The sequence below is a fragment of the Dioscorea cayenensis genome, chromosome 4 (genome assembly GCF_009730915.1).
Source record: "Dioscorea cayenensis subsp. rotundata cultivar TDr96_F1 chromosome 4, TDr96_F1_v2_PseudoChromosome.rev07_lg8_w22 25.fasta, whole genome shotgun sequence".
NCBI classification, from domain to species: Eukaryota; Viridiplantae; Streptophyta; class Magnoliopsida; order Dioscoreales; family Dioscoreaceae; genus Dioscorea; species Dioscorea cayenensis.
In genome coordinates this window covers 3,957,629-3,978,718 of record NC_052474.1, presented here as the reverse complement: position 1 = coordinate 3,978,718, position 21,090 = coordinate 3,957,629, and the positions used below count along the sequence as shown (strand labels likewise).

Here is a 21,090-nt window from a genome sequence, read left to right as displayed (position 1 = left end):
TGCTGAAACTCGCTCCCTGGTCGGCGGAACTGGGGGCCGTCGGCAGAGCATCGAGGGAGGGCAAGTGGATCCTAATATGGAATTTTCCGCTCCATGCTTGGTGCTGGAACATCCTCGTTGAGGTTACGCGACCAGTGGGTGAATTGGTTGCGTTGTCACAAGCGGATCTTCCTCATAAGCAATTTGTTTCGGCACTGGTGCGGCGCCGGGCAGGTGCGACATTGCCGTTGGAGCTGGATTTCAGTATGGGTATGAGGAAATACGTGGTCTTGTTCACTGAGGATCGTGGGTTGCTGCCGATCTATCGCCGGGAGTTAGGCCGTTATGCGTTCGTGGGTAACGACAATGATGCTCAGGGGGTTGGGTCCTTGGCGACTGTTGGGGTGGTGGAGCTTGGCTCCCACTCGGGTGTTGGGTTGCGGTGTCCGAAGGATGGTGTTGCTGCTAGCTCTTCCAGCATTGGGGTGGTGGAGCTTGGCTCCCACTCGGGTTCTAGTAGAGGTCCGGAGGTGCAGGTGTGTCCTTTCGGGAAGGAGAAAATGGCTGGTGGTGTGCTTGATGCTCGGACGAAGGAGTCGTCGGTAGTGGTCGAGCCTTGCTCCCATGGTGGCACCGACGCTAGTCTCCTTCGGGCTCGGGCGCCGGAACGGCGACTGGACAATACGGTCAATGGCAAGAGACGGACCGCTGGACGCTCATCGGCTCGGTCTCCCGAGCGACGCTCTGACGAGGTGGTTGGTGGAGCTACGCAGTGTACGGCGGGGAGACGTGTCGAGCAGTGGCGTCCTCGTTTGTTGCATGCGTCAGGCCAGGAGACAGGTGGCAGCAGTGGACTGGTTGAGGTTGGAGTGGACCAGGTTAAGGTTGGGAAGGTTCAGTTTAAGGAAGGGGAGGTGCACGATGAGAGTGGTCCGTTGGTGCACATTATTGATGTGCATGGTATTCCTGCGGATCATCGGAAAGAAAGTGCGCTGGTGCACGTTAGTGAATTGCATGGTGTGCCTGCGGGTTCTCGGCATGAGAGAGCGTTGGTGCACATTAGTGATTCGCATGGCATGCATGAGGGCTCTTGGAATAAGAGTGCGCTGGACCACGTTAAGCCTTCTCATGATCCATTGGTTAATGAGGATCCAGTAGCCCAAGTTGTTGGGCTTTGCATTAATACGGGCCAGCACTTTAATTCTGAGAATGGGTTGGATATTTTGGATCCACTATTACTGAGTGATGTGGATCATCAATCTGGGCTTCATTCCTCTCCTGCAAAGGTGGTGGGCCGCAATGAAGATGGGCCGATTGCTACTTTTAATACTGGGTTGGATAGAGATAGAGGGTCGGTTGGAGCACATGAGGCTGGGCTTGGGCCTGAGGTGGAGCCTTTTAGAGCCCAGATTGGAGGTTTTTTGTGTTCTCATACCCCTTTAGCTACAAAGGTGAATTTCAAAGATGAGTATGCGGTTCCTACTCTGGCGTCACCGGATGGTTTCACTTGGAAGTTCTTGGCTGGGACTTGGGCTTTGGTCCCAGAATTGTTGTCTCCTGTGGAGGAGGTTAACAAGGGTGCGGAGGTGACCATGGAGGCGGATCAGTCTGATAATCGATCTGCTGATGATCTTTTGCCAGATCAGGACTTCGACTCTGATGATTCAATTACCAAATTTGAAATAAACCTTAGGAAGCTGTTGCCGGATTTACACAAAGAGAATGAGGATACAGTGGTGGGGCAACCGACCGGGACTAGGAAAAGTGAACGACCGAAAAAACCTTCTTCTCGGTTCACGGAGGAGGCGGGGTACATTGTGGAGCCACCCAAATCAACAAAGAAGAAAGGCACTGGCGGTGGTGACACAGGTATGTGTGCCAAACCGTTATCTGTTTCAGATTGGTCTAATGTTCAAATTGCAAGTTATTGTAATGCATGTGGAATTTCCTTTACTGCTTCTGAAAATGATTGCATTAATCACATCCGTTTATTAGAGAAGTCACGTGCTTCCTGCTCTTCTGGAGCAGCGTCGACCTCCTTGGAGGCTCGAGGTTGTTAGTTGGTTAGTTATAAACTTAATCAATTGGAATGTTAGGGGGCTAGGTAGGACTTCTAAGCGGTTTTTAGTTAAAGACTTTCTTAGGATCCACCATGCTGAGATTTGTTGCTTGCAAGAGACAAAACTGGGGGAGATTAATCAGTCAATTTGGAGGGAGATCGGAGGGGCCAACTCGATCATTTTGCTTTTTGTCGTCGGCTAATGGGTCGTGGGAGGTCTTGCTATTGAGTCGGAACAGATGGGTTGTTCTATCGGGACTCGCAGCGGATGGGGAGTTTAGTATGTCGGTGGACTTCATTTCTAAATCCAACAACCTTAGTTGGCGATGTACTGTGGTCTATGGTCCTCATGAGCGATCTCGCAAGCAGGCCTTCTGGAAGGAGCTAAAAGACAACAGAGATGCGGGCTCCGGGCCGTGGGTTGTCTGTGGAGATTTTAATGCTATTTTCACAGTAGAGGATAAACCCTCAGGTAATCCCAACTTGGAAGATATCCGCTGTGCCAACTCTTTTTTGCATGAGATGGGTCTTCTGGAACCCCCTTCGGTGGGTAGAAGATGTACCTGGACTAACTGCCAAGCAGACAATATCTGGGTTAAACTTGATCGTTTCCTGGTCAATACCACTTGGTTAGCTTGCTTTCCTAGGGTAGTGCAGACCAGCCTCCCCAGACTTGGTTCTGATCATGTGCCGATTAGGCTTAAACTGGGGTACCACTCTTTTAACCCTAAACCTTTTCGGTTTGAGCTAGCTTGGACTACAACGGAGGGATTTCGGGATTTGGTACAACAGTGGTGGACCGAAATTACACATGTGGGGTGTGGTGCCTTCATTTTCTCCAAAAAGATCGCCGGGGTTAGGGCGCGACTTAGGAATTGGGCTAAGCACGATTTCGGCTCTATCAAACTTAAAAAGCTTGCCCTTCTCCATGATTTAGATGTGCTGGACCTGACTAAGGAAGAGCGAAGTCTGTCCTTGATTGAGACCCGACAAGAAAGAGACCTGTTAGATAATTTAAAGACTATTCGGAAGCAAGAAGAGATTTATTGGAGGCAGAGATCTAGACTCCAGTGGTTAAAAGAAGGGGATGAAAACACCAAGTTCTTCCATGCTGTGGCGAATGGACGTAAAAACCGAAATTTCATCCCTTGCTTGCACAAGGATGGTGTCACCTTTGAGAACCCTCGAGACATTGGCAGAATCTTCACTGAGCAATTTAATCTTCAATTTGGACAAAGGCGTTCGACCAGATTTGAAGTTGATTTACATAAATTGTTTGCTCACAAAGGTTCCCTTAACCTGGCTGATTTGGAGAAACCTTTCACCCTTGAGGAAATCAAGAAAGCTGTCTTTGACTTGGGGGGAGATAAGGCACCAGGGCCGGATGGGTTCCCATTACATTTCTTTAAACAATTCTGGGATATTATTCATCCGGATCTCCTCCTGCTCTGTGAAGATTTCTACCTGCACCGAGCGAACCTGGAAAGAATCAACTGGGCCGCTATTGCTCTTATCCCCAAAGTCGATTCGCTTGAAACCCCTGGAGACTTTAGGCCAATTAGTTTAATTAATTCTTCTCTGAAGATTATCTCGAAACTGTTGGCTTCTCGCCTAAGTAAGGTCATCGATTCCTTAGTGAGTACTGAGCAATCTGCATTTCTGAAAGGACGTTGCATCTTGGATAACATTGCTACTGCGGAAGAATTGATCTTCAGTATTCACAAGAGGCGTTTGCCGGGACATATCTTGAAAGTTGATTTTTCGAAGGCCTTTGATCTAGTTGATTGGGATTTCCTTTTTGATCTACTTAGAGCAAGGGGCTTCGGAGACCGGTGGATTAGGTGGATCAAGAACATTTTGTTTTCTTCTAAGGCCTCTATCCTGGTTAATGGTTCCCCTAACGGTTATGTGCGTTATTAAAGAGGTTTAAGGCAAGGAGACCCACTTTCTCTTTTGCTATTTGTGCTGGTTACGGATGCTCTATGCTCGATGTTCTTTCATGCACTTCGTTCGAAGGTCTTGATTGGGGTGCCGTTAGGTGAGATGGGAAGCATGTGCAACCTCCATTATGCCGATGACCTCCTGGTTTTGACTACGGGAGGGCTTGAAGATTTGCGGGTGGTGAAACTTATTTTGTTAGTGTTTGAGGGGATGACTGGTTTAGCAACTAACTTTTCCAAAACTTGCTTGTACTCTTCCTATCGGGACTTGCTCCCCGACCAGGCAGCTGCAGATGCGCTTTCTTGTGAGAGGGGGGTCCTTCCGGTTACATATCTGGGTATCCCGATCTCGGGGCGGAGGCCAAGAAGGCAAGACTAGGAGGAGCTTATTGTTAAAATCAGAAGGCGACTTTCCACTTGGAAAGTGCAATATCTGTCGTTAGGTGGTCGGCTTACCTTGGTGAATTCTGTCCTCTCTGCTATCCCTACATATTGGATGTCTCTTTTCAGATTACCCTGTTGGGTTATCAAAAAAAATAACCGTATTAGAAGGGACTTCCTATGGTCGGGACCGGACATTGACCACCCTAAGATTAGGCTTATTGGGTGGAAGAACCTCTGTCGATCGCGTGATCAAGGAGGGTGGGGTATACTCGAGCTCCAGAATTTCAACTTGGCGCTGTTAGGCAAATGGTGGTGGAAATATTTGTCGGATCCGACCTGGTGTGGGGCGAGTATTGTTAAGTTCAATTATGGATTAGAACGATGGAACTTGTTCCCTAGACAAGCGGGGAGGATCTCCTTCTTCTGGAAAGGAGTAATGAGCTGCTTGCCGGCTTTACGAGGTTGTATCCTCCAAGTTGTCAACTCGGGATTTGAAACACTTTTTTGGAAAGACCGATGGGTTAATGGACAGGCTCCTATGTACATCTGGCCGGACGAGTTTAGAAGGTCATGGACTCCTAATGGCACGGTGGGGGAGCTGCTCTCTCTTTTTGAGGAGACGCCATTTTCTCTGCACTCGGTTCTTGCTGATCTCCGTGTCCCAGTGCAGGGGGCCCCTCGGGGGCTTGGGGGATAAAAAATGGTGGAATCTGACGGGAAATGGCTCTTTCTCGGTCAAATCTTTTTACAACTTCCTCAATGATGGTGGAGTACGTTGTCCGGTGGCGGGTTTCTTCTGGCGTAACCTGTGCCCCAAAAAAGTCAATATCTTCAACTGGCTTGCATGGAAAAATAAAATCCTCTCTCTCGAGAACCTAGCCAAAAGAAGCTGTAACCGGTTACCTACTGCAACCTGTGTTCTCTGCCATGCGGATTTAGAGACGGTGGACCATCTATTCTTTCAGTGTTCTCTTGCTAGACAGGTTTGGGGCTACTTTGTACATCTGCTTCAGCTTCCGGATCCTCCACTGTCCATTACCTCGGCGTGGGGTAATTGGAGATCATTAGTGCAACCTGATTCTAGGGTTTTGGGGGACGTCGTGGTGAAAGCCATTGTGTGGAATATTTGGTTGACTAGAAATGATTGCATTTTTAATGCTAATTGCATTTCTGCGCACGCTCTCATTATTAAAATTGCTCATATGCTTTTGACATGGCTCTCTTCAGCAGGGGAGGGCTCCAGAGTCAAGCTGGAGGATTCCATCACTACCATCCGCCGGAATCTTGATTTCTTAGGTCCGAGGGTGGAGGAGACAGGGGGTGATCTGCCTTCTGAGGGGACCCAGGTCCACCACACGGGCGAGTAGCTGGGCGGTTCTGAGTGTGTCGCGGCGATGTGTGCCGTTTCTCTTTGTTGTTTCTTGTTGTTGCTTGTTTTTGTTTGTGTCCCCTCGTACTACCACTTCTTGTGGTTAGTTATTATTTTGTGTTTTGTGATTTTTTTGTGCGCTTACGCAATCGTGTTGTGGGAGATCCATTTGTACTTTTCTCCTCTTTTTTAATTAACGTGATTTATCCATTTTTTTCAAAAAGATATTTATATGAAATATGAAAAACACATTGAAGTTCATCTTCACAACTTCCACCTTTGTCTATTTTTGTGTTACTTCCAAGACTCAATTTCAGTACTGGCACACAACAATGGCAGCAATTTCAAAGAAAAAGGAGGAAAATCCCATGCTTTTGCTAAACAACTTTGGAGGGAGATGAGTTCCTGCCATTTTTATATGACTTTAATAATTGAGAATCAAATCAATTGCCTTCTCATTTAAGTATTTAACTTCATCATCAATTGACTTGATCAACACTTGTTTTTATTATTTTTTGGATTTTTTTATTTATTTATTTTCCATCACAAACAAAACAGAATCATATACACTAATATAATGCATAATGCAATTTACCAAAACCATTATATATAGATATATAAATATATCACACAATTGTGAGATAATATGGCAAGACCAATCACAAAAAGGATAGATGAGTTTGATAGTAAGCACTTTATTTAATTGTTTATTTTTTATATAGATATAAATCAATGCAGTTCAAAAATTCCAAACCTATAAAATTTACAGAGACCAAATTATCAGTGAAATAATTATCTCTCTGTTTCACTCCCTAAAACTTAACTATTTCCAACTAATTTAGTTGAATATTACTCTCCTTATCCATCATTTATATGGTTCTTGTCCTTTACTTTCATTGAATTAAATTTATCCAATTAAAATCCTATGATCCAACTTATTCTAATCCCAAATAGTACGAGGTTACCAAACCCCAAAATATATAAAAATAAATAAAATAAATAAACACACACACACACACACACACACACACACACACACTAAAACAGAAATTACACTGAAAGCTCCAAACTCAGTTCAACTAAAATGACTAATTTGCCCATGTTAGAACATCCTAAAGAAAGCAAAGCGGGAGGGCAATTTAAAAATTCAGGCACCCAACCATTTCCCGCCCCCCCAACCCAACGGAATACAAAGTGCAAAGAAAACCCAAATGAAAAGCAATTACCACGAAACACACGCACATTTCCGTGCACGAAGCTTCTCATTCCCATGCAATGCACCTTCTTAGAAGAAGCTCATTCCCCTCCTCTATCTTCTTCATAATCCATACCACTCCTCTCCCTATATATATGTATATATTTATACACACACACACACACACATTCAAACTCAATGTTGTATCTTCAATAATATTAATTCTCACAAAAACCAGAGTGTTTTATATATATATATATAGAGAGAGATATATATATATAATTAGTGATTGTTAATTAAATATATCAATGGCAACCACTGGGCAAGAAGAACAAGGTTTGGAATATGAAGACCTTTTGCCAGCAATGGCAGAGAAGATGGAGGCAGAAGAGTTCATCTCTGAGCTGTGTGGAGGGTTTCGGTTGCTCGCAGACCCGGTACGGGGACTTATAACGCCGGAGAGTCTCAGGAGGAATGCGGCATTGCTCGGAGTTATTGGAGAGATGAGCATTGGTGATGCAGAGGCAATGGTTCATGAGGGAGATTTGGATGGAGATGGAGCTCTTAATGAGACTGAGTTTTGTGTGCTTATGGTTAGGTTGAGTCCTAGCATGATGGGCAATGCTGAGGCTTGGCTTGATAAGGCTATTGCCAGAGAACTTGCTGCCAATACTAAGCCTTCTGCTTGATTTGCTTTGCCTTCCTTGGTTTTGCATGCATGGATTCATTCATGGGACTTTTTTTCTTTTTTTCTTTTTTTGTCAAGTGGGTGTCTTGTATGTGTTTGGAAATGATCAGAAAATCATGTTTTAATTTTCTAGATCTTGGTGTTCATAGATCTCTATTGTTTTTTCTTTCAATTTCACTTGGTAGTGTGTACTAGTGAAGGGAATCCAATGCAACTGGTTGACCAGACAATGAGAGCATCTAGCAGTGAATTTGGCATGCATGTGTGCTATAGATATTTTAGTGGATAGGATTTGGTTTATATATTTAATTATATAAAGTTATGATATGAGATTGTTATGGATGGTGTAGTGAGAGTGTCAAGCTAGGTGAGGGAATATTACTTTTTTCTGAAACAATATTTTTAATTTGTTTATGATTTTTTGAGAAATTGGTTTTTAGAAAACTGATAATTTTTCTTTATTAAAATAATATCTTGTTCTCTTATTTTTGATAAATGATGATAGATCTAAAGATGAGGTTGAAATTGAATACCATCTTGTCATTAGAATTAGTGAATTACTATTAATTAAATTCCATATAAAATTTGGCTGATCACGTGACAATGATGAAATGGGTGAAATCTCAACCCCCATAGTATCATGTGTTCTAAAGTTGTTTTTAGAAATCAAAATACATCATTAAAAATTAAAAAAAAAAAGATAATTGAGAGAATATAAGAGAGGTGATCACAAAGACTAGTGATGAATAAAGATAACAACAATATTAAAAAATAATTACAGTGAAAATGAGGAAGAAGCTCAGGAAATTAATGATCTTTTCCAAGGATCATTCATCAATGGCAATGAGTACTTAGCTTATTAAATTTATTTTTCATTTATATGATTTGTTTCATTTAAAACTAATATCAAATATACTGTTGAAATATAATAATGAATTATTATTGTTTAAATATAATAAAATTTATTAAAGATTGAGGGTTAGTAACTTGTCCATATTTATAAAAATATGTATAATCAAATTAATAATATCAAAGAAATTAGATGAAGAGCTTAAATGGTAGCCAATACAAGAATAGAAATGTGTAATTCAGTGCACACTTAAATAAACCAATTAAATAATTTAAATTAATAAATTAATCGGTCTGGTTCAACCTGTTCACTAGTTGAACCGACCGGTCTGGTTCTTTAGTGTTTTATTTAACTAATTGGACCGGTTTACTGGGCGGTTTCTGGTTGAATCGGTTGAACCGGCCCATCAGGTCCGGTTTTTAAATAATATTGTTTTTAAAATTTTGTGAGAAGTTTTGAGGTAATATCATAAATAAAATAATATAATTAAATAACTCATACCATGAAAACTATTGTATAGCTTGGATTTCAAAAATTTTATAGACACTTATTGCATAAATAATTAGGTGTAATTAATGTTTTTCAATTATTAATATTATAAGTAATATAAATAAAAACTTAAATATAAAAAAAAATAAAATTATTTTTTAAAATGCTCTCCGAGTAGATTATACATCTACTTTAATAGTATGTATAAATAATAATAATAATAATAATAATAAATTTTATATAAATTAAAATTTAAAAATGAAGAAAAAATAAATTCTCTGAATAACAAACCAAATAGGCCCGGAAGTGGTCCTGGCATATGTGGCCCATTTCACGGCCCAAAACTTCAACTTTGTTGCCGAGTCTAAGCGATATATAGCCTTCCCAACTTTGCCGCTCGCCGTCGTTTCGTCCCCCGTCGCGGTGCCATGGACGCCCAAAACGCCATGGATTCCGACGATCCCTCGACTTTGAAGGAGATGCGCACTCAACTAGAGGAGGCCATTCAAGCCCGTCGCCTCTCCCAGCACTCCCTCATCGCTTCCCTCCAAAACCTCGTCCCCGACCTCGTCTCCTCCCTTGACCTCTCTCTCCGTCTCATATCCGCCATCAACCATCGTCCCTTCTCCCCCACCCCCTCCCCTTCTGATCCCCAACCCCTCACCCCTCGCCGCCGCCCCCATCCCGACATTCACCCCCTCTCCCGCTCCCGCCCCAAACTCTCATCATCTGAGGCCCATTCTCAATCTCCCACCTCCCCTTCCTCGGATCGCTTAGCCCTTGTCCGGTCCGCCGTCGCCGTCTGCCTCCTTGATCTCGTTCCCTTCGTCGAGCTCGACTCTGCTGCCCTACTCCGCCGCTTGGAGAGCGGTAACTCTTCCGTGTCGGCCACGGATTTGGCGGCGATAGCAGAGCTGGGTGGCGATCTCGGCCCTGTTTCCGCGGTGGAGTCTGCGCTCCGTTGCATTGCGTCTGAGACCGGCGCCGTTCAGCTTGAGGAGTTTTCGCTTAGTGGGAAGTCGATGCTTATGGTGTGGAGCATTGATCGCCATAAGCTAGCTAAGGAACTCCCTGAGAACCTGCAACACCCGCCTACGCCGGCCCCGTCGAGTACGGTTCAAGAAACAGTGAACCTTAATGAGGGGAGCAATCATAGCCAGGCTTCACCGATGGTGCCGCGGGGGCCCCCGGTTCCGCCTGAGATGTGGATGAGGACACCGGATCATCAAATGGCGGGTTTATCACCCATGTTTCCTGGCGGTGGCGCTGCCGCGAGAGGGATGGGCTTGATGGGGCCTAGGACGATGTTTTCACCGCACGCCCGGACCCTCATGGGGCCTGCGGCACCGATGGGCGGCCCTAGCCCGGTTCAGCCGAAGATGAAGTCGGACGATGAGGAGTTGAAGGATCTTGAGATGCTGTTGAGTAAGAAGACGTTTAGAGAGTTGCAGAAGTCAAAGACTGGTGAGGAACTTCTCGATCTCATTCACCGGCCAACAGCGAGGGAAACCGCAGTTCATGCAAAGGTTTGAAGAGCTATAGATTTATTTTTAGTTCTTTCTTACATTCAATCCCTACTATCAAAACTATGCTGTGGTATGAGAATTTGATGCCGTAACCTTTTTAAGCTCCTCAGTCTTCATATGAATTTTGATTTTTTAGATTTAGCCCGCCAAAATTTCTAAGCTTAGTTGTTTGGAGCTGCCAGTCACAATCCTACTTATACTTTTCCTTCTGATATACGTTAGTTGATAGGAAATGTTGTTGGAAGGAGAAATCTTTCAGAATTCAGATGGAGATGGCACATCCTGCTTAGCACTTAGAGTTGGAAGTAGATTTATCAAACAGAAGAAATCCAAGATCTTCACTTTATTGTACTTGACTGCTATTGTAATTATGCCCCTTAAAGTTTAACACTATCTGCTAGTATTTGTTTGTAATTAGACAAATTGAGGGGACTGGTTCTATTTGCTTGATGCATTGTCATGTTGTTTAAAATTTTTATCTTTAGTTTTATTCTTGATTTTCGAATCATTTTTTTCAGTCTCTAGTATAACTTGCGATATCATGTCAAGGTTCATACATACCTATCTTATGGATGCCTTCCTTGAGCAAGATGTGCAAATTTGTTTAAACTATACCTAAGTTGCAATTGCTTCTTGCTTAGTTATATTTGTCTTCTAGTGTTGATGGGAATAATGTCTCGTAAGGTGAACTTATAGTGAACTTCTAAATCATTGCCACCCTAGTGTGGTTAAAGAGAATATGGTCTCTCTACTCTTTGTTACTTCTGAAATAAGAGTCTCAGATCTAATTGGTTGCACACCTTCCTTGACTGCATCAACTAATATTTATAATTTATTTTGTCAGTTTAAAACAAAGGGCGGATCTCAGCTGAAGATGTACTGTTTACATTTAACCAAGGAAGATTGTCGGCGCCAAAATGGTTCTTTTATTGCATGTGATAAGGTACATATCCAAGCATCTTCAACTTTATTTTAATCATTATTTTACAATTCTATTGCGATACACTTGTATAATTTGCCCATGGGGAGGAAAGGCTTGGTTTTAGGTCTTAGATATTTTGAAAGATTGCCTTGGTGATGGGTGGATCAAGGATATATAGGAATGTATGTGATTCTAAGAAAAATTGATTTGATAGGAGTCTTGCTAAAACTGATGCCAGTTTAGAATGTTTTCCGACCTTTGTAGTCCTCTCTCTGAGGGAGCTGTTGCTTTCCATAGTTATTGGGACCAAAGGGAATTTAATTTTCAACTTCTATTGCTCCTCCTGACCTGCTTAAGTGGAAGTCATATACATCACTTATATCACTTCCCATTCCCTATCTACACTCGTTAAAGTTGAGGTAAGGGTGCTCATGTGTAAATACAACTAAAACTCTGAAGTCAATGATTTGTGTCTCTCACGCAATGACAAATTTTAAGTTATTTGTTATGCCTATCTCATCAGTTTTTTGTTAGTTATCAGCACAAAATGATTTTCTCGGAAGTAATAAGTGTTCCATTTTGTTGTAGATAATACTCATACTTCAATTTAGACTTTTTCTAACTGTCAAATGAGAGCTCTCGGGTCATATTATCCTGTTAAAGTTCACTTCACTTGTATTAATATGTTCTCTTGCAGGTCCACTACAAGCGCATAATTGCTCCTCACACTGACACTAACTTAGGCGATTGCTCTTTCCTAGATACTTGTCGCCATACAAAGGTTTATTGTCTCCTGGTTTGCTATTTCATGATCACCTTTTATGGTGTTACTATCTTAATTATTTTATCTATGGACAGACATGCAAATATGTTCATTATGAATATGACCCGACACCAGATTTACCCCCAATGATGATGGGAGCTGGTAATCTGCCTCCAAAGCCAATAAAGCCTCAACGCGCTGAGTACTGTTCAGAAGTTGAGCTTGGTGAACCTCAATGGATCAACTGTGACATCCGTAACTTTAGAATGGATATATTGGGACAATTTGGAGTCATCATGGCTGATCCACCATGGGACATACATATGGAGTTGCCTTATGGAACAATGGCTGATGATGAAATGAGGAACCTCAATGTACCAGCATTGCAGACTGACGGTCTGATTTTTCTCTGGGTCACTGGTCGTGCAATGGAACTCGGACGTGAATGGTAAGCACCCATTCTCACAGAATTCACATGAGCAGTGGTTATCTGTTAATGGTCTGAATTAATTATCTAACTGAGCTTATTAACAAATTGGACTGTGTAAATATGTCCAAGATTTGTTCGTGTTAAGAGTCTTGTTTTCACTTCACATAGATCCTTGGATATTAGCTAAGGGATGGCAAAACCCACCCTGCCCCGCGGTTTCCACCCCGGTTCGCTCTGATCTGGGCGGGTTTTTTTTCATTTGAGAGTGGGAGCGGGCCGGGGATTTCTTTTAGAAGAAGTGGGGCGGAGCGGGTATGGTAAATAATAGTGTACGATAAGTATATACATTGGAGAGTATTAGAAAATCAATTACATAGTTTTGGAGATAGACGGGGCGGGGCTAGAGCAAATCAGGGCGGGGCGGTTATGGTATTTGAAATAATTACTATTTATGCGGGACAGGGCAGGGTATATGGTAGGCGGGACGGGGTATATGGTAGGCGGGGCGGGGTGGTAATGGCTTGCTCCGCCCCTGCCCCCCATTGCGAAATTGTGTATAAGTATTAGACAATTATTGTTGCGCCTTCCTCCATGACATGAATATTGGGTTTTCATTGGGTAGTATGATTGTTTTGATAGTTGTGATGCACTGACTGTATTATTGAGGTTGATGTGATTGTTGGCATTTTGTGATTTATGCATCAGCTTGGAGCTCTGGGGTTACAAACGTGTTGAAGAGATTATTTGGGTGAAGACTAATCAGCTTCAAAGAATTATTAGAACTGGGCGGACAGGTCACTGGCTCAATCATAGTAAAGAGCACTGTCTTGTTGGTATAAAAGGGAATCCAGAGGTAAACCGCAACATTGACACAGATGTCATTGTTGCTGAAGTTCGTGAGACAAGCCGAAAACCAGATGAGGTAAGCTTAACAATTTTTCTTTGCAGGAAGGATATAGTTGAAACTTTTTAATCTGATTACTTATATTCTTTGTTGCATGCTATTACAAGTTTCATTGAAGGAAATTCTTCTTTTTTCATTTCTTTTTTTCTGAAGCAAAATTGCATCTGATCTTTTTCATTCTATAAATTTCTAATTTATATGTCGCATGAACTCTATAAATAATTTTGGAAGCTCAATGTTAATTTTGACATTGATTCCTGTTTCCCACTCAGATGTACCCACTGCTTGAGAGGATAAGCCCCAGGACAAGAAAACTTGAATTATTTGCACGGATGCACAATACACATGCAGGGTATGTTCTCCAAGTCAGTCAGTTTATCTATAGCTGTTCCATATATTGTATAGACAATACTATCCTCTAGCATTCCCTCTGGGTATTATTTGGATTGTTCTGTCAAAAATAAAGTTACCTATCTTCTACTATCTTGTTATGGCTATACACACAAGCCCAATAAGTTTAACCAATCATTGTCCGCAGGTGGCTTTCACTAGGAAACCAGTTGAATGGAGTGAGATTAGTAGATGATGGCCTAAGAGCAAGGTTCAAGGCTGCCTATCCAGATGTAGAAGTACAACCAGCTTCACCTCCAAGGGCAACATCTACCATGGATACAGACTTGAATCATTCCCAGATCAGGAGCCCCTTCGTGGCCGCAGACACAAAGGAACAACAATCACAATCTGGGGAACCGACACCATCAAACGATCTTGAAAATGTCAGTTAAGAGTCCACTAATCTTACAGTGAATGTGTAATTGTTGCAGGGGAGTTTCTCAACATCCTCATTTATATGTATCAGGAAACCGTCTTACATTCAAACAAAAACTATCCTTCAATCTTTTGCTGTCTCAATGAATAGAATATCACTCATATTTTTATATTGTTTCTCAAACAAGACTGACCAGGGCAATCACCGCCGCTGCCCACACGGTGGCCACAGCCATCCGTATCTCTGCGGCAGCTGACCGTTCTGCCGCCGCAGCACTGGGCCCGAAGACAACGGGAAAAGCCGAAGAACTCGGTGACAATGCCGAGCCAGGACCAGCAGCAACACCATCACCAGCAGGCGGAAGGAACGTCCCATTGGCCATAGGCACATCAACCTCCAGCTTCTGGTTCTTCTGGCAATGCCCAGGTACTCCACTGGTGAAGTAATACGTACCAGGCTTAGTAATATTGAAAATTGAATTCCCATCACTCATCTTCAATATGGGATCTGAGATACTGCAGCTGTTAAATGCCTGCATTGTCACTTGGATCACTGAGTCTTGACTTGGTGGGTACAGGAACACTGCAAAATGCAAACAATATGTTTATATATATTGATGAAACTCATGATGATGTTAGTAAAGACTTAGTAAGAGGAGAAATGGAATGGATTTCTCACAGAGAGAGTCACCGATCTGGAAGTGGTGGTGCTGGGACCAGTAAGAGTAAACATGTTTGTTGGAGGGTGGTGGTACTCCCCATGAGTCTAGATCTCCCACTTTGTACTGATAACTGAGGCTAGTTTTGGTATGGATGAGAAGCAGGAGAAGGAGAGCCAGGAATGCAGTGGAGATCTGGGGAGAGTACATGCTTTCTATCTTTGTTTCTGTTTTCCACTTTGCCCCCCTTGTGAGGGTAGAGAAAAGGGAAAGGAGGGATATAGTGTAGGCCTTGACAAGTAGCCGTCTGTGTTGCCAGAGCTGATGGAGTACTATATATATATATATATATATATGTATCATGAGGGTTGAGCGGTGAGCAAGAGTGGCCTGTATTTGTTTGGCAGCAAGGGTTCTATTATTTTCTCAGTGAGCATTAGCATGTGGGACAGGTGGATAGCATGTGACGCCAGGTATTTGAGTGGGAATGCTATTTTAAGACGGGATAAAGGTCAAATAATCAAATAAGGGTAAAATTAGGTCTAAAATAATCTAATATCAAATTTAGTTGGTTATTGTTTTTACAAGTTTTGGAATTGTAAATATGTGTATTAGTATGGTTTTCAGTGTTCCATGTTACTTATATAGATTCTTACTTATGGATTATTATGATAATTTATTTAATTAGTTTATAAGAAAGCCTTGTATCTTTTTAGTAAGATACGTTTTTTTTTTTGAATATTTTAGTGACTTTTAGTCACTTCCAATTCAGTATGGTTCTATTCATGTCTTAAAGAAAAAAGAAAAATGCTAAGACCATGCAATATGTTAAAAAAAATTTATAAAGTAATTTATTAAAATAAAACTTGCAATATATTTTTTCTTTAAATGTAACGAAAACTTACAAGAGATCTTGTATTACTAAATAAGTAATTTTTTTATATAAAAATAGATAATCTACTATTTAATTAAAACTGAAGAAAAAACACCAAAATAGAGACTACAAGAGAAAAAAAAAAAACTATAAAGAAATACCGATTAGAGATGAAAAGAAATGTACTACAATAAAAAACTAAAATAAAATAAAACCTCTTTGACAACCTTAGGTATCAATATAAAATTTTCTTAAATCTAATCAACCATCTAATTATAACTAGTTATACAATCATCACGGCTAACTGTGACACGACGCTCTCTTGAATTAAGAGAAAAGTACATATAACTAAATATATTGAAGGAGAGCTAGTGAATGAAAGCATGGTCCAAAAAAAAATTTTAAAAGCATGAGACTAAGTAGTCTATTGGTATTTGGATTCACGTTAAATTTTTTTTCAAAGCTTATGCACACTCATGTCTTTTTTAACAGGCTCATCTGTTTTTAGAGGAAAAAAAAAACCTTTAAAAATTATTGAAGATTGCCATGAGAGCTAAATTTCAAGATATTCCAATTTATGGATCATAAATCTCTTCCTAAGTCATTCACTCTCAGTAAATTACTCCTTTTCCTTCATTTTGCTTTAGATGCATTATGTTTCAAATTTTCAATTCTAGTTTATGATTATTGGTTGATGCTTCCTTGTTTTCTTGAGTTCCATGTTTGCTTGAAGTTGCTTATGAGGAGTTATCAAGCTGTACATGTTTGTCTTTTGATTAAAAAATTTCTAAAAGCAGACAACATTAGTAAATGATCTCTAATATAGATTACATAGACATCACTGGTTTAAGCGCTGAAAATTTTGAACAAATTATACATTAGGGGTATGATATTATTAGTTTGCAGAAAGTGGAGGCAATTGGCCTCTTAAGATTCACTGTGTCATGGTTTGCAAAACGTTGAAGGATGCTTATATATTGAAAATCATCAGTTATTTGGTTTCCTTGACTGGGATTTTGATCAGTTTTAAAGATGAAGTTTATTGAATGTGGTTAATAGATTTGATTTTAATAACAAGAAATGATAATGAAATTTCAAGATAATTTATTGACTGGGGATTTAGCACTTCATTATAGAGATATGCACCCCGTCTCATTAGGATGTGAGAACTATTCTTGGATATACATAATTCATTTCTCGAACTTGTTTGTTTTGTCAGTAAAATTTTCAGTAGTAAACCAGATGGAAACTCAAGATTTCATGAATGATTGAATCTTGTGTTGCTTTGCCAAAGAGAAATGCATTTTTCTCAAATACAATTATAAAGTTAAGTCAAAAGCTCATAGCAAAGACTGAAGAAACGGTGACTATTATGGAAATATATGTAATCCAGACTTTCAAGGTTGAATTAAAAAATTACATACTTTGATGTCAGGAAACTAATGTTTCCATTGATGTCCATAGAAAGAGAATATAGTAAAACAGATGTGAATAAGGTAAAACTCAAAGAAGAGATATTGGTATACATGCACACAAGTATCTCCTGAAGTAGTTAGACAAAGAATTGGGGCAGATTTCAGGTTTTGCGCAGACAAACACTCACGAATTCTTTAAGCTCCAGTGAAAAATACTATCGGTCATCACGGCGGCGAACAGAATGTGAAAAATAATTTAAATTTGTCTGAGATTTTCAATCATCAAATGTTCCTTGCTCAATGGTCATTCAGTGGTTCGGTCTCGACATCCCTCTCCTTCTGTGCCCAGTCTTGCGTCTCTGAAAAAAATCAGATCAACAATGAAGTTCAGCAACAACATCAACTGCATCCTTTGATAACAAAAGTCACCAAATAGCTATAGGAGCCAATTATAATTGGTTTTTGTATTAATGGCATGAAAAATCTTCACATGCAGGCAGTATTACAATAAATTTATAGACAAGCAGCAGTAATGGAATTCAGGGCATTTCAGAGGCTCCCCAGCACACTCAACATCTCAAAATCAAGTTCGGCGGGTTATACCATCAGATATATTAAGTGATTTGAACATTCTGAAATGTAGATCACATATGAACATTATTATTAACCCAGATCTAATCTACTATGTTGTGAAGTTCTCTTTGACATTTCCCAATGAAGTGGATAATTGATTAATGTTCTTATAACAGAGGCATAAGTATGATCAAGGTTTCTTCTCAGTTTGCAATACTTATCAACCAAAAATGCAACTAGTTTCTAAGGTTAACATTCACAAGGAAGCTTGAGAAAGACGAGGACTCTTATATAAAGTTGAAGCAAGCTTGTTCATGACTTACTTGCTCTGTGGCTATCAGCAACCACCATCAGCCGTCTTTGTAGAAATGCAGCTACAAACAAGAATATTGAGCACATGCCGAACATCACAGTCATGGGGAAAGCATTCACCTACAACAAAAAAAAATTTAGCTAGCAATGAGATAACATTATAGAATGTCAAAAAAATGTTGAACCACTTTTCTTTCATTAATGGATGCAAATCATGAAACCACTTTGGATAATAAAACACAACAGCTATGGTGTGGAATAGATTGGAACTTACATTGTAAAGCACAATGCACACAAATATGTTGAGAGGAATGCGGAAGAAATTCATAATTGTGCTCCTTGCCTCCTCGGGAATATATTGAGACCTCATCTTCATAATGGACGGCCAAAAGATACCAACACATGCCTCAAAGGTACAGAAGCCAAAGAGCTGGAGACAGCCCCCAAAGGAGATGCTCCCACCTTTTACAGTCGAAGGAGATACTAAGAACTGCTTCAAATTAACAAAAAAGTCAAATATAAGAGAAGATTTAACCAAAATATTTGCAGTAATCTATTGAGGAATAGTATTACATTTGTGATAACCGGGAGGAGGAGAGTAAAGGCCGAGATTGTAAAAACAATTTGCATGTAACTCTCTACTTTAAGTATGGGACGAGCCATCAGTCGTGATGCAATGGAGCTCCCTAACATAGAAGACAACATAAATGTAGCAAAAATGAAACCATGAGGAATGTCCTCCTCATTTGGACTCAAAGCAGGAGTCCAGAGAAACACAAAGGTGTACATAGACCCCTCAAACAGTGATTGTATGGCTCCAAGTAAAGCAATCTTCTCATCTGAGAAAACACATAATCATCAGATCAAGGAAAATTAAATCAGGCTGAATTCCCAACCAGAAGCCGAAAAAGCAAAAGCATACCAGAAGCAATGGCCATTGCAGCAACTTTAAACTGCGCAAGCAAGTCCTTGCTTTCAGAAGGGTCTCCATAATTCTCACCCCACGTCGACAAAATGACTGCCATGCCAATTGCAAGCAAGCACGCAGCTGCATCAAAAGGGGCCACAGGACCAAAGCCCAAGTTATCAGCCAGTAAATTGGCAAATAACCCAGCCACAATAGCAACCAGGCCATTGCCAAGAAATATAGCCTTGGAGAAAGTCAAGGACAGCCATTGCGGTTCAAAACCTCTCTGCAAAGAATGCATAAGAAGAGATTCAGTACAAAGACTCAAAAGCAATTTACTTCAAGCACACAGCTAATTAATTATCCACCTTATTGTGTTCAGCAACAAGCCAAGATTCAAAGGCTGAGAACAAGAGGGAGGTAGCAATTCCTCCCAGAATACGTCCCACCATCAACACCTTATACTCCGGAGAATGCTTAGTGATACAACTCAGAATGTAAGTAATGCAATATGTGACACAAGCCTTCTTCCGGCCCCTGCATTCATTCCCTCCAAAGAAATTCGGTAAGATACTATGATTGAATGATTTGACAAACAAGAAGAGATGGAAGACAAAGTCTCACTGTTTATCAGCCAGAGATCCAACAATAGTTCCAAACACCATGGAAGATCCAAAACCAGCAATAAAGAGGCGCCCTATATCTCCCTTCCCAAAACCGTACTGACTATAGAGGAAGTAGACATAGGGACCCTGCAACCAGTCCCCAGCTAACATAAAGAAACAAAGAACACAATCAGAACCAGAAAAAAAGTAGATCTTTTCACCACGTTTAGATGAAAATTCACAGTAATCAGATCTCGCAAAAAGTACTATTTCAACAGAACAAACAGATGGAGATCTGTCAGTCCTGCAAGAACATCACCAGATCCGCGTAAAAGCGCAGCAAGTTCCAAGCTTTCGCCATTAGAACAAGCAAACATTAAACAAACAAAACACAGACCAGATCTGGAGCTCCAATGCGAGATCTGAAGAATGAAAACCCAGGAAAAAGAGGAATTGAGGGGAACGAACCCATCATGAGGGAGTAGACAACGAGGTAGTTGTTTTTGAAGGAGTTGAAGGCGGAGGAGGTGGCGACCCGGTCCTTGCCTGTCTTGCTTAGCTCCAGCAGAGCCACCACCACGGCGAGCCCACCGAACAACAAGTAGTAGAACATCTCCATTGCTGGACCTTGCTCACAGAGAACCAGAGAGTGAGTGGGGGAGGCAAAGAGGGGTGTATCTATATATATATATATATAGTTCTAACTGTTTGTTTGTGAGTGTCATTTTTATTTTTATTTTTATTTTATTTTTCTGATTAGAGGGTTTATATTAATGATTTATTTTGCATTTAAGTGAGATGAGTATGGTTGTTTATGAGCTTCATTTTTATTAATATTAATATTAATATTAATATTATGAAGAATATATAGTTGAAGTGGGAAAAAAAGAAAAGAAAATTGGAAAATTTATTATATCATTTAGAAAATTTATTATAAAAGAATTGACAGTAAGCCAAAGATGCTGAATTATATATACCCTTTTATATTTGAAATATTAAGTTTATGAGAATTTTGGGTTGGAGATTTGAGAATCCGACTTTGATTACAATCCAACGTCAGGTAATTGGAATATAAGTGAATAATAATATTAAAATTTTTCATTCGATAGATTTTGACTCAACTCTCGATAATTGGAATATAGGTGAATCAGGATACCGACAACTCTCATGCGATGGATTTTGACTCAATTCCGAAAACAAACACCCTCCCACCAAAAGAAACAACACATCTTCATTAAGGACAATGTTAATAATGGCACTGAAAACACACACAATATCTAAGTCAGTAACATTTATGTAATAAATTATTTATAATGAATAAAAAAAGACAAGAAAATAAACCACAGATGATTTTTCTTCAGTGAAACCCAAAACTAAGTCCTATTGCTCAAAGAATTGGAATCAAGCCAAGTAACTATTGTTAAAACATGTATGGTAAATAACTTTTGTGCACAGTACAATATCCAACTAATTGAAATG

General features: G+C 40.5%; 4 protein-coding genes across 4 annotated transcripts; 2 read left to right on the top strand and 2 right to left on the bottom strand.

The window, feature by feature from the left end:
* The first annotated feature begins 7,125 nt into the window (after positions 1–7,125).
* Positions 7,126–7,676, top strand: LOC120259412 (calcium-binding protein KIC). Its single transcript, XM_039267006.1, has one exon. The coding sequence runs from the start codon at positions 7,235–7,237 to the stop codon at positions 7,613–7,615; it is 381 nt and encodes a 126-aa protein (XP_039122940.1). The 5' UTR covers positions 7,126–7,234; the 3' UTR covers positions 7,616–7,676.
* A 1,664-nt stretch (positions 7,677–9,340) lies between these two features.
* LOC120258984 (probable N6-adenosine-methyltransferase MT-A70-like) lies at positions 9,341–14,396 on the top strand. The gene is made up of 7 exons (XM_039266496.1): positions 9,341–10,479; positions 11,324–11,422; positions 12,099–12,182; positions 12,260–12,612; positions 13,300–13,516; positions 13,771–13,850; positions 14,037–14,396. Exons 1-7 carry the CDS (start codon positions 9,382–9,384, stop codon positions 14,281–14,283), a joined length of 2,178 nt encoding a protein of 725 aa, XP_039122430.1. The 5' UTR covers positions 9,341–9,381; the 3' UTR covers positions 14,284–14,396.
* Positions 14,397–14,423: 27 nt separating this feature from the next.
* On the bottom strand, positions 14,424–15,449 carry LOC120258986 (early nodulin-like protein 1). The gene is made up of 2 exons (XM_039266497.1): positions 14,946–15,449; positions 14,424–14,849 (listed from the first exon to the last, which is right to left on the bottom strand). The coding sequence occupies exons 1-2, from the start codon at positions 15,286–15,288 to the stop codon at positions 14,446–14,448; spliced, it is 747 nt and encodes a 248-aa protein (XP_039122431.1). The 5' UTR covers positions 15,289–15,449; the 3' UTR covers positions 14,424–14,445.
* Positions 15,450–17,152: 1,703 nt separating this feature from the next.
* LOC120259427 (molybdate-anion transporter-like) lies at positions 17,153–20,284 on the bottom strand. The gene is made up of 8 exons (XM_039267029.1): positions 20,080–20,284; positions 19,631–19,775; positions 19,375–19,543; positions 19,022–19,292; positions 18,673–18,938; positions 18,374–18,589; positions 18,111–18,219; positions 17,153–17,573 (listed from the first exon to the last, which is right to left on the bottom strand). Exons 1-8 carry the CDS (start codon positions 20,228–20,230, stop codon positions 17,512–17,514), a joined length of 1,389 nt encoding a protein of 462 aa, XP_039122963.1. The 5' UTR covers positions 20,231–20,284; the 3' UTR covers positions 17,153–17,511.
* Between the last annotated feature and the right edge of the window lie 806 nt (positions 20,285–21,090).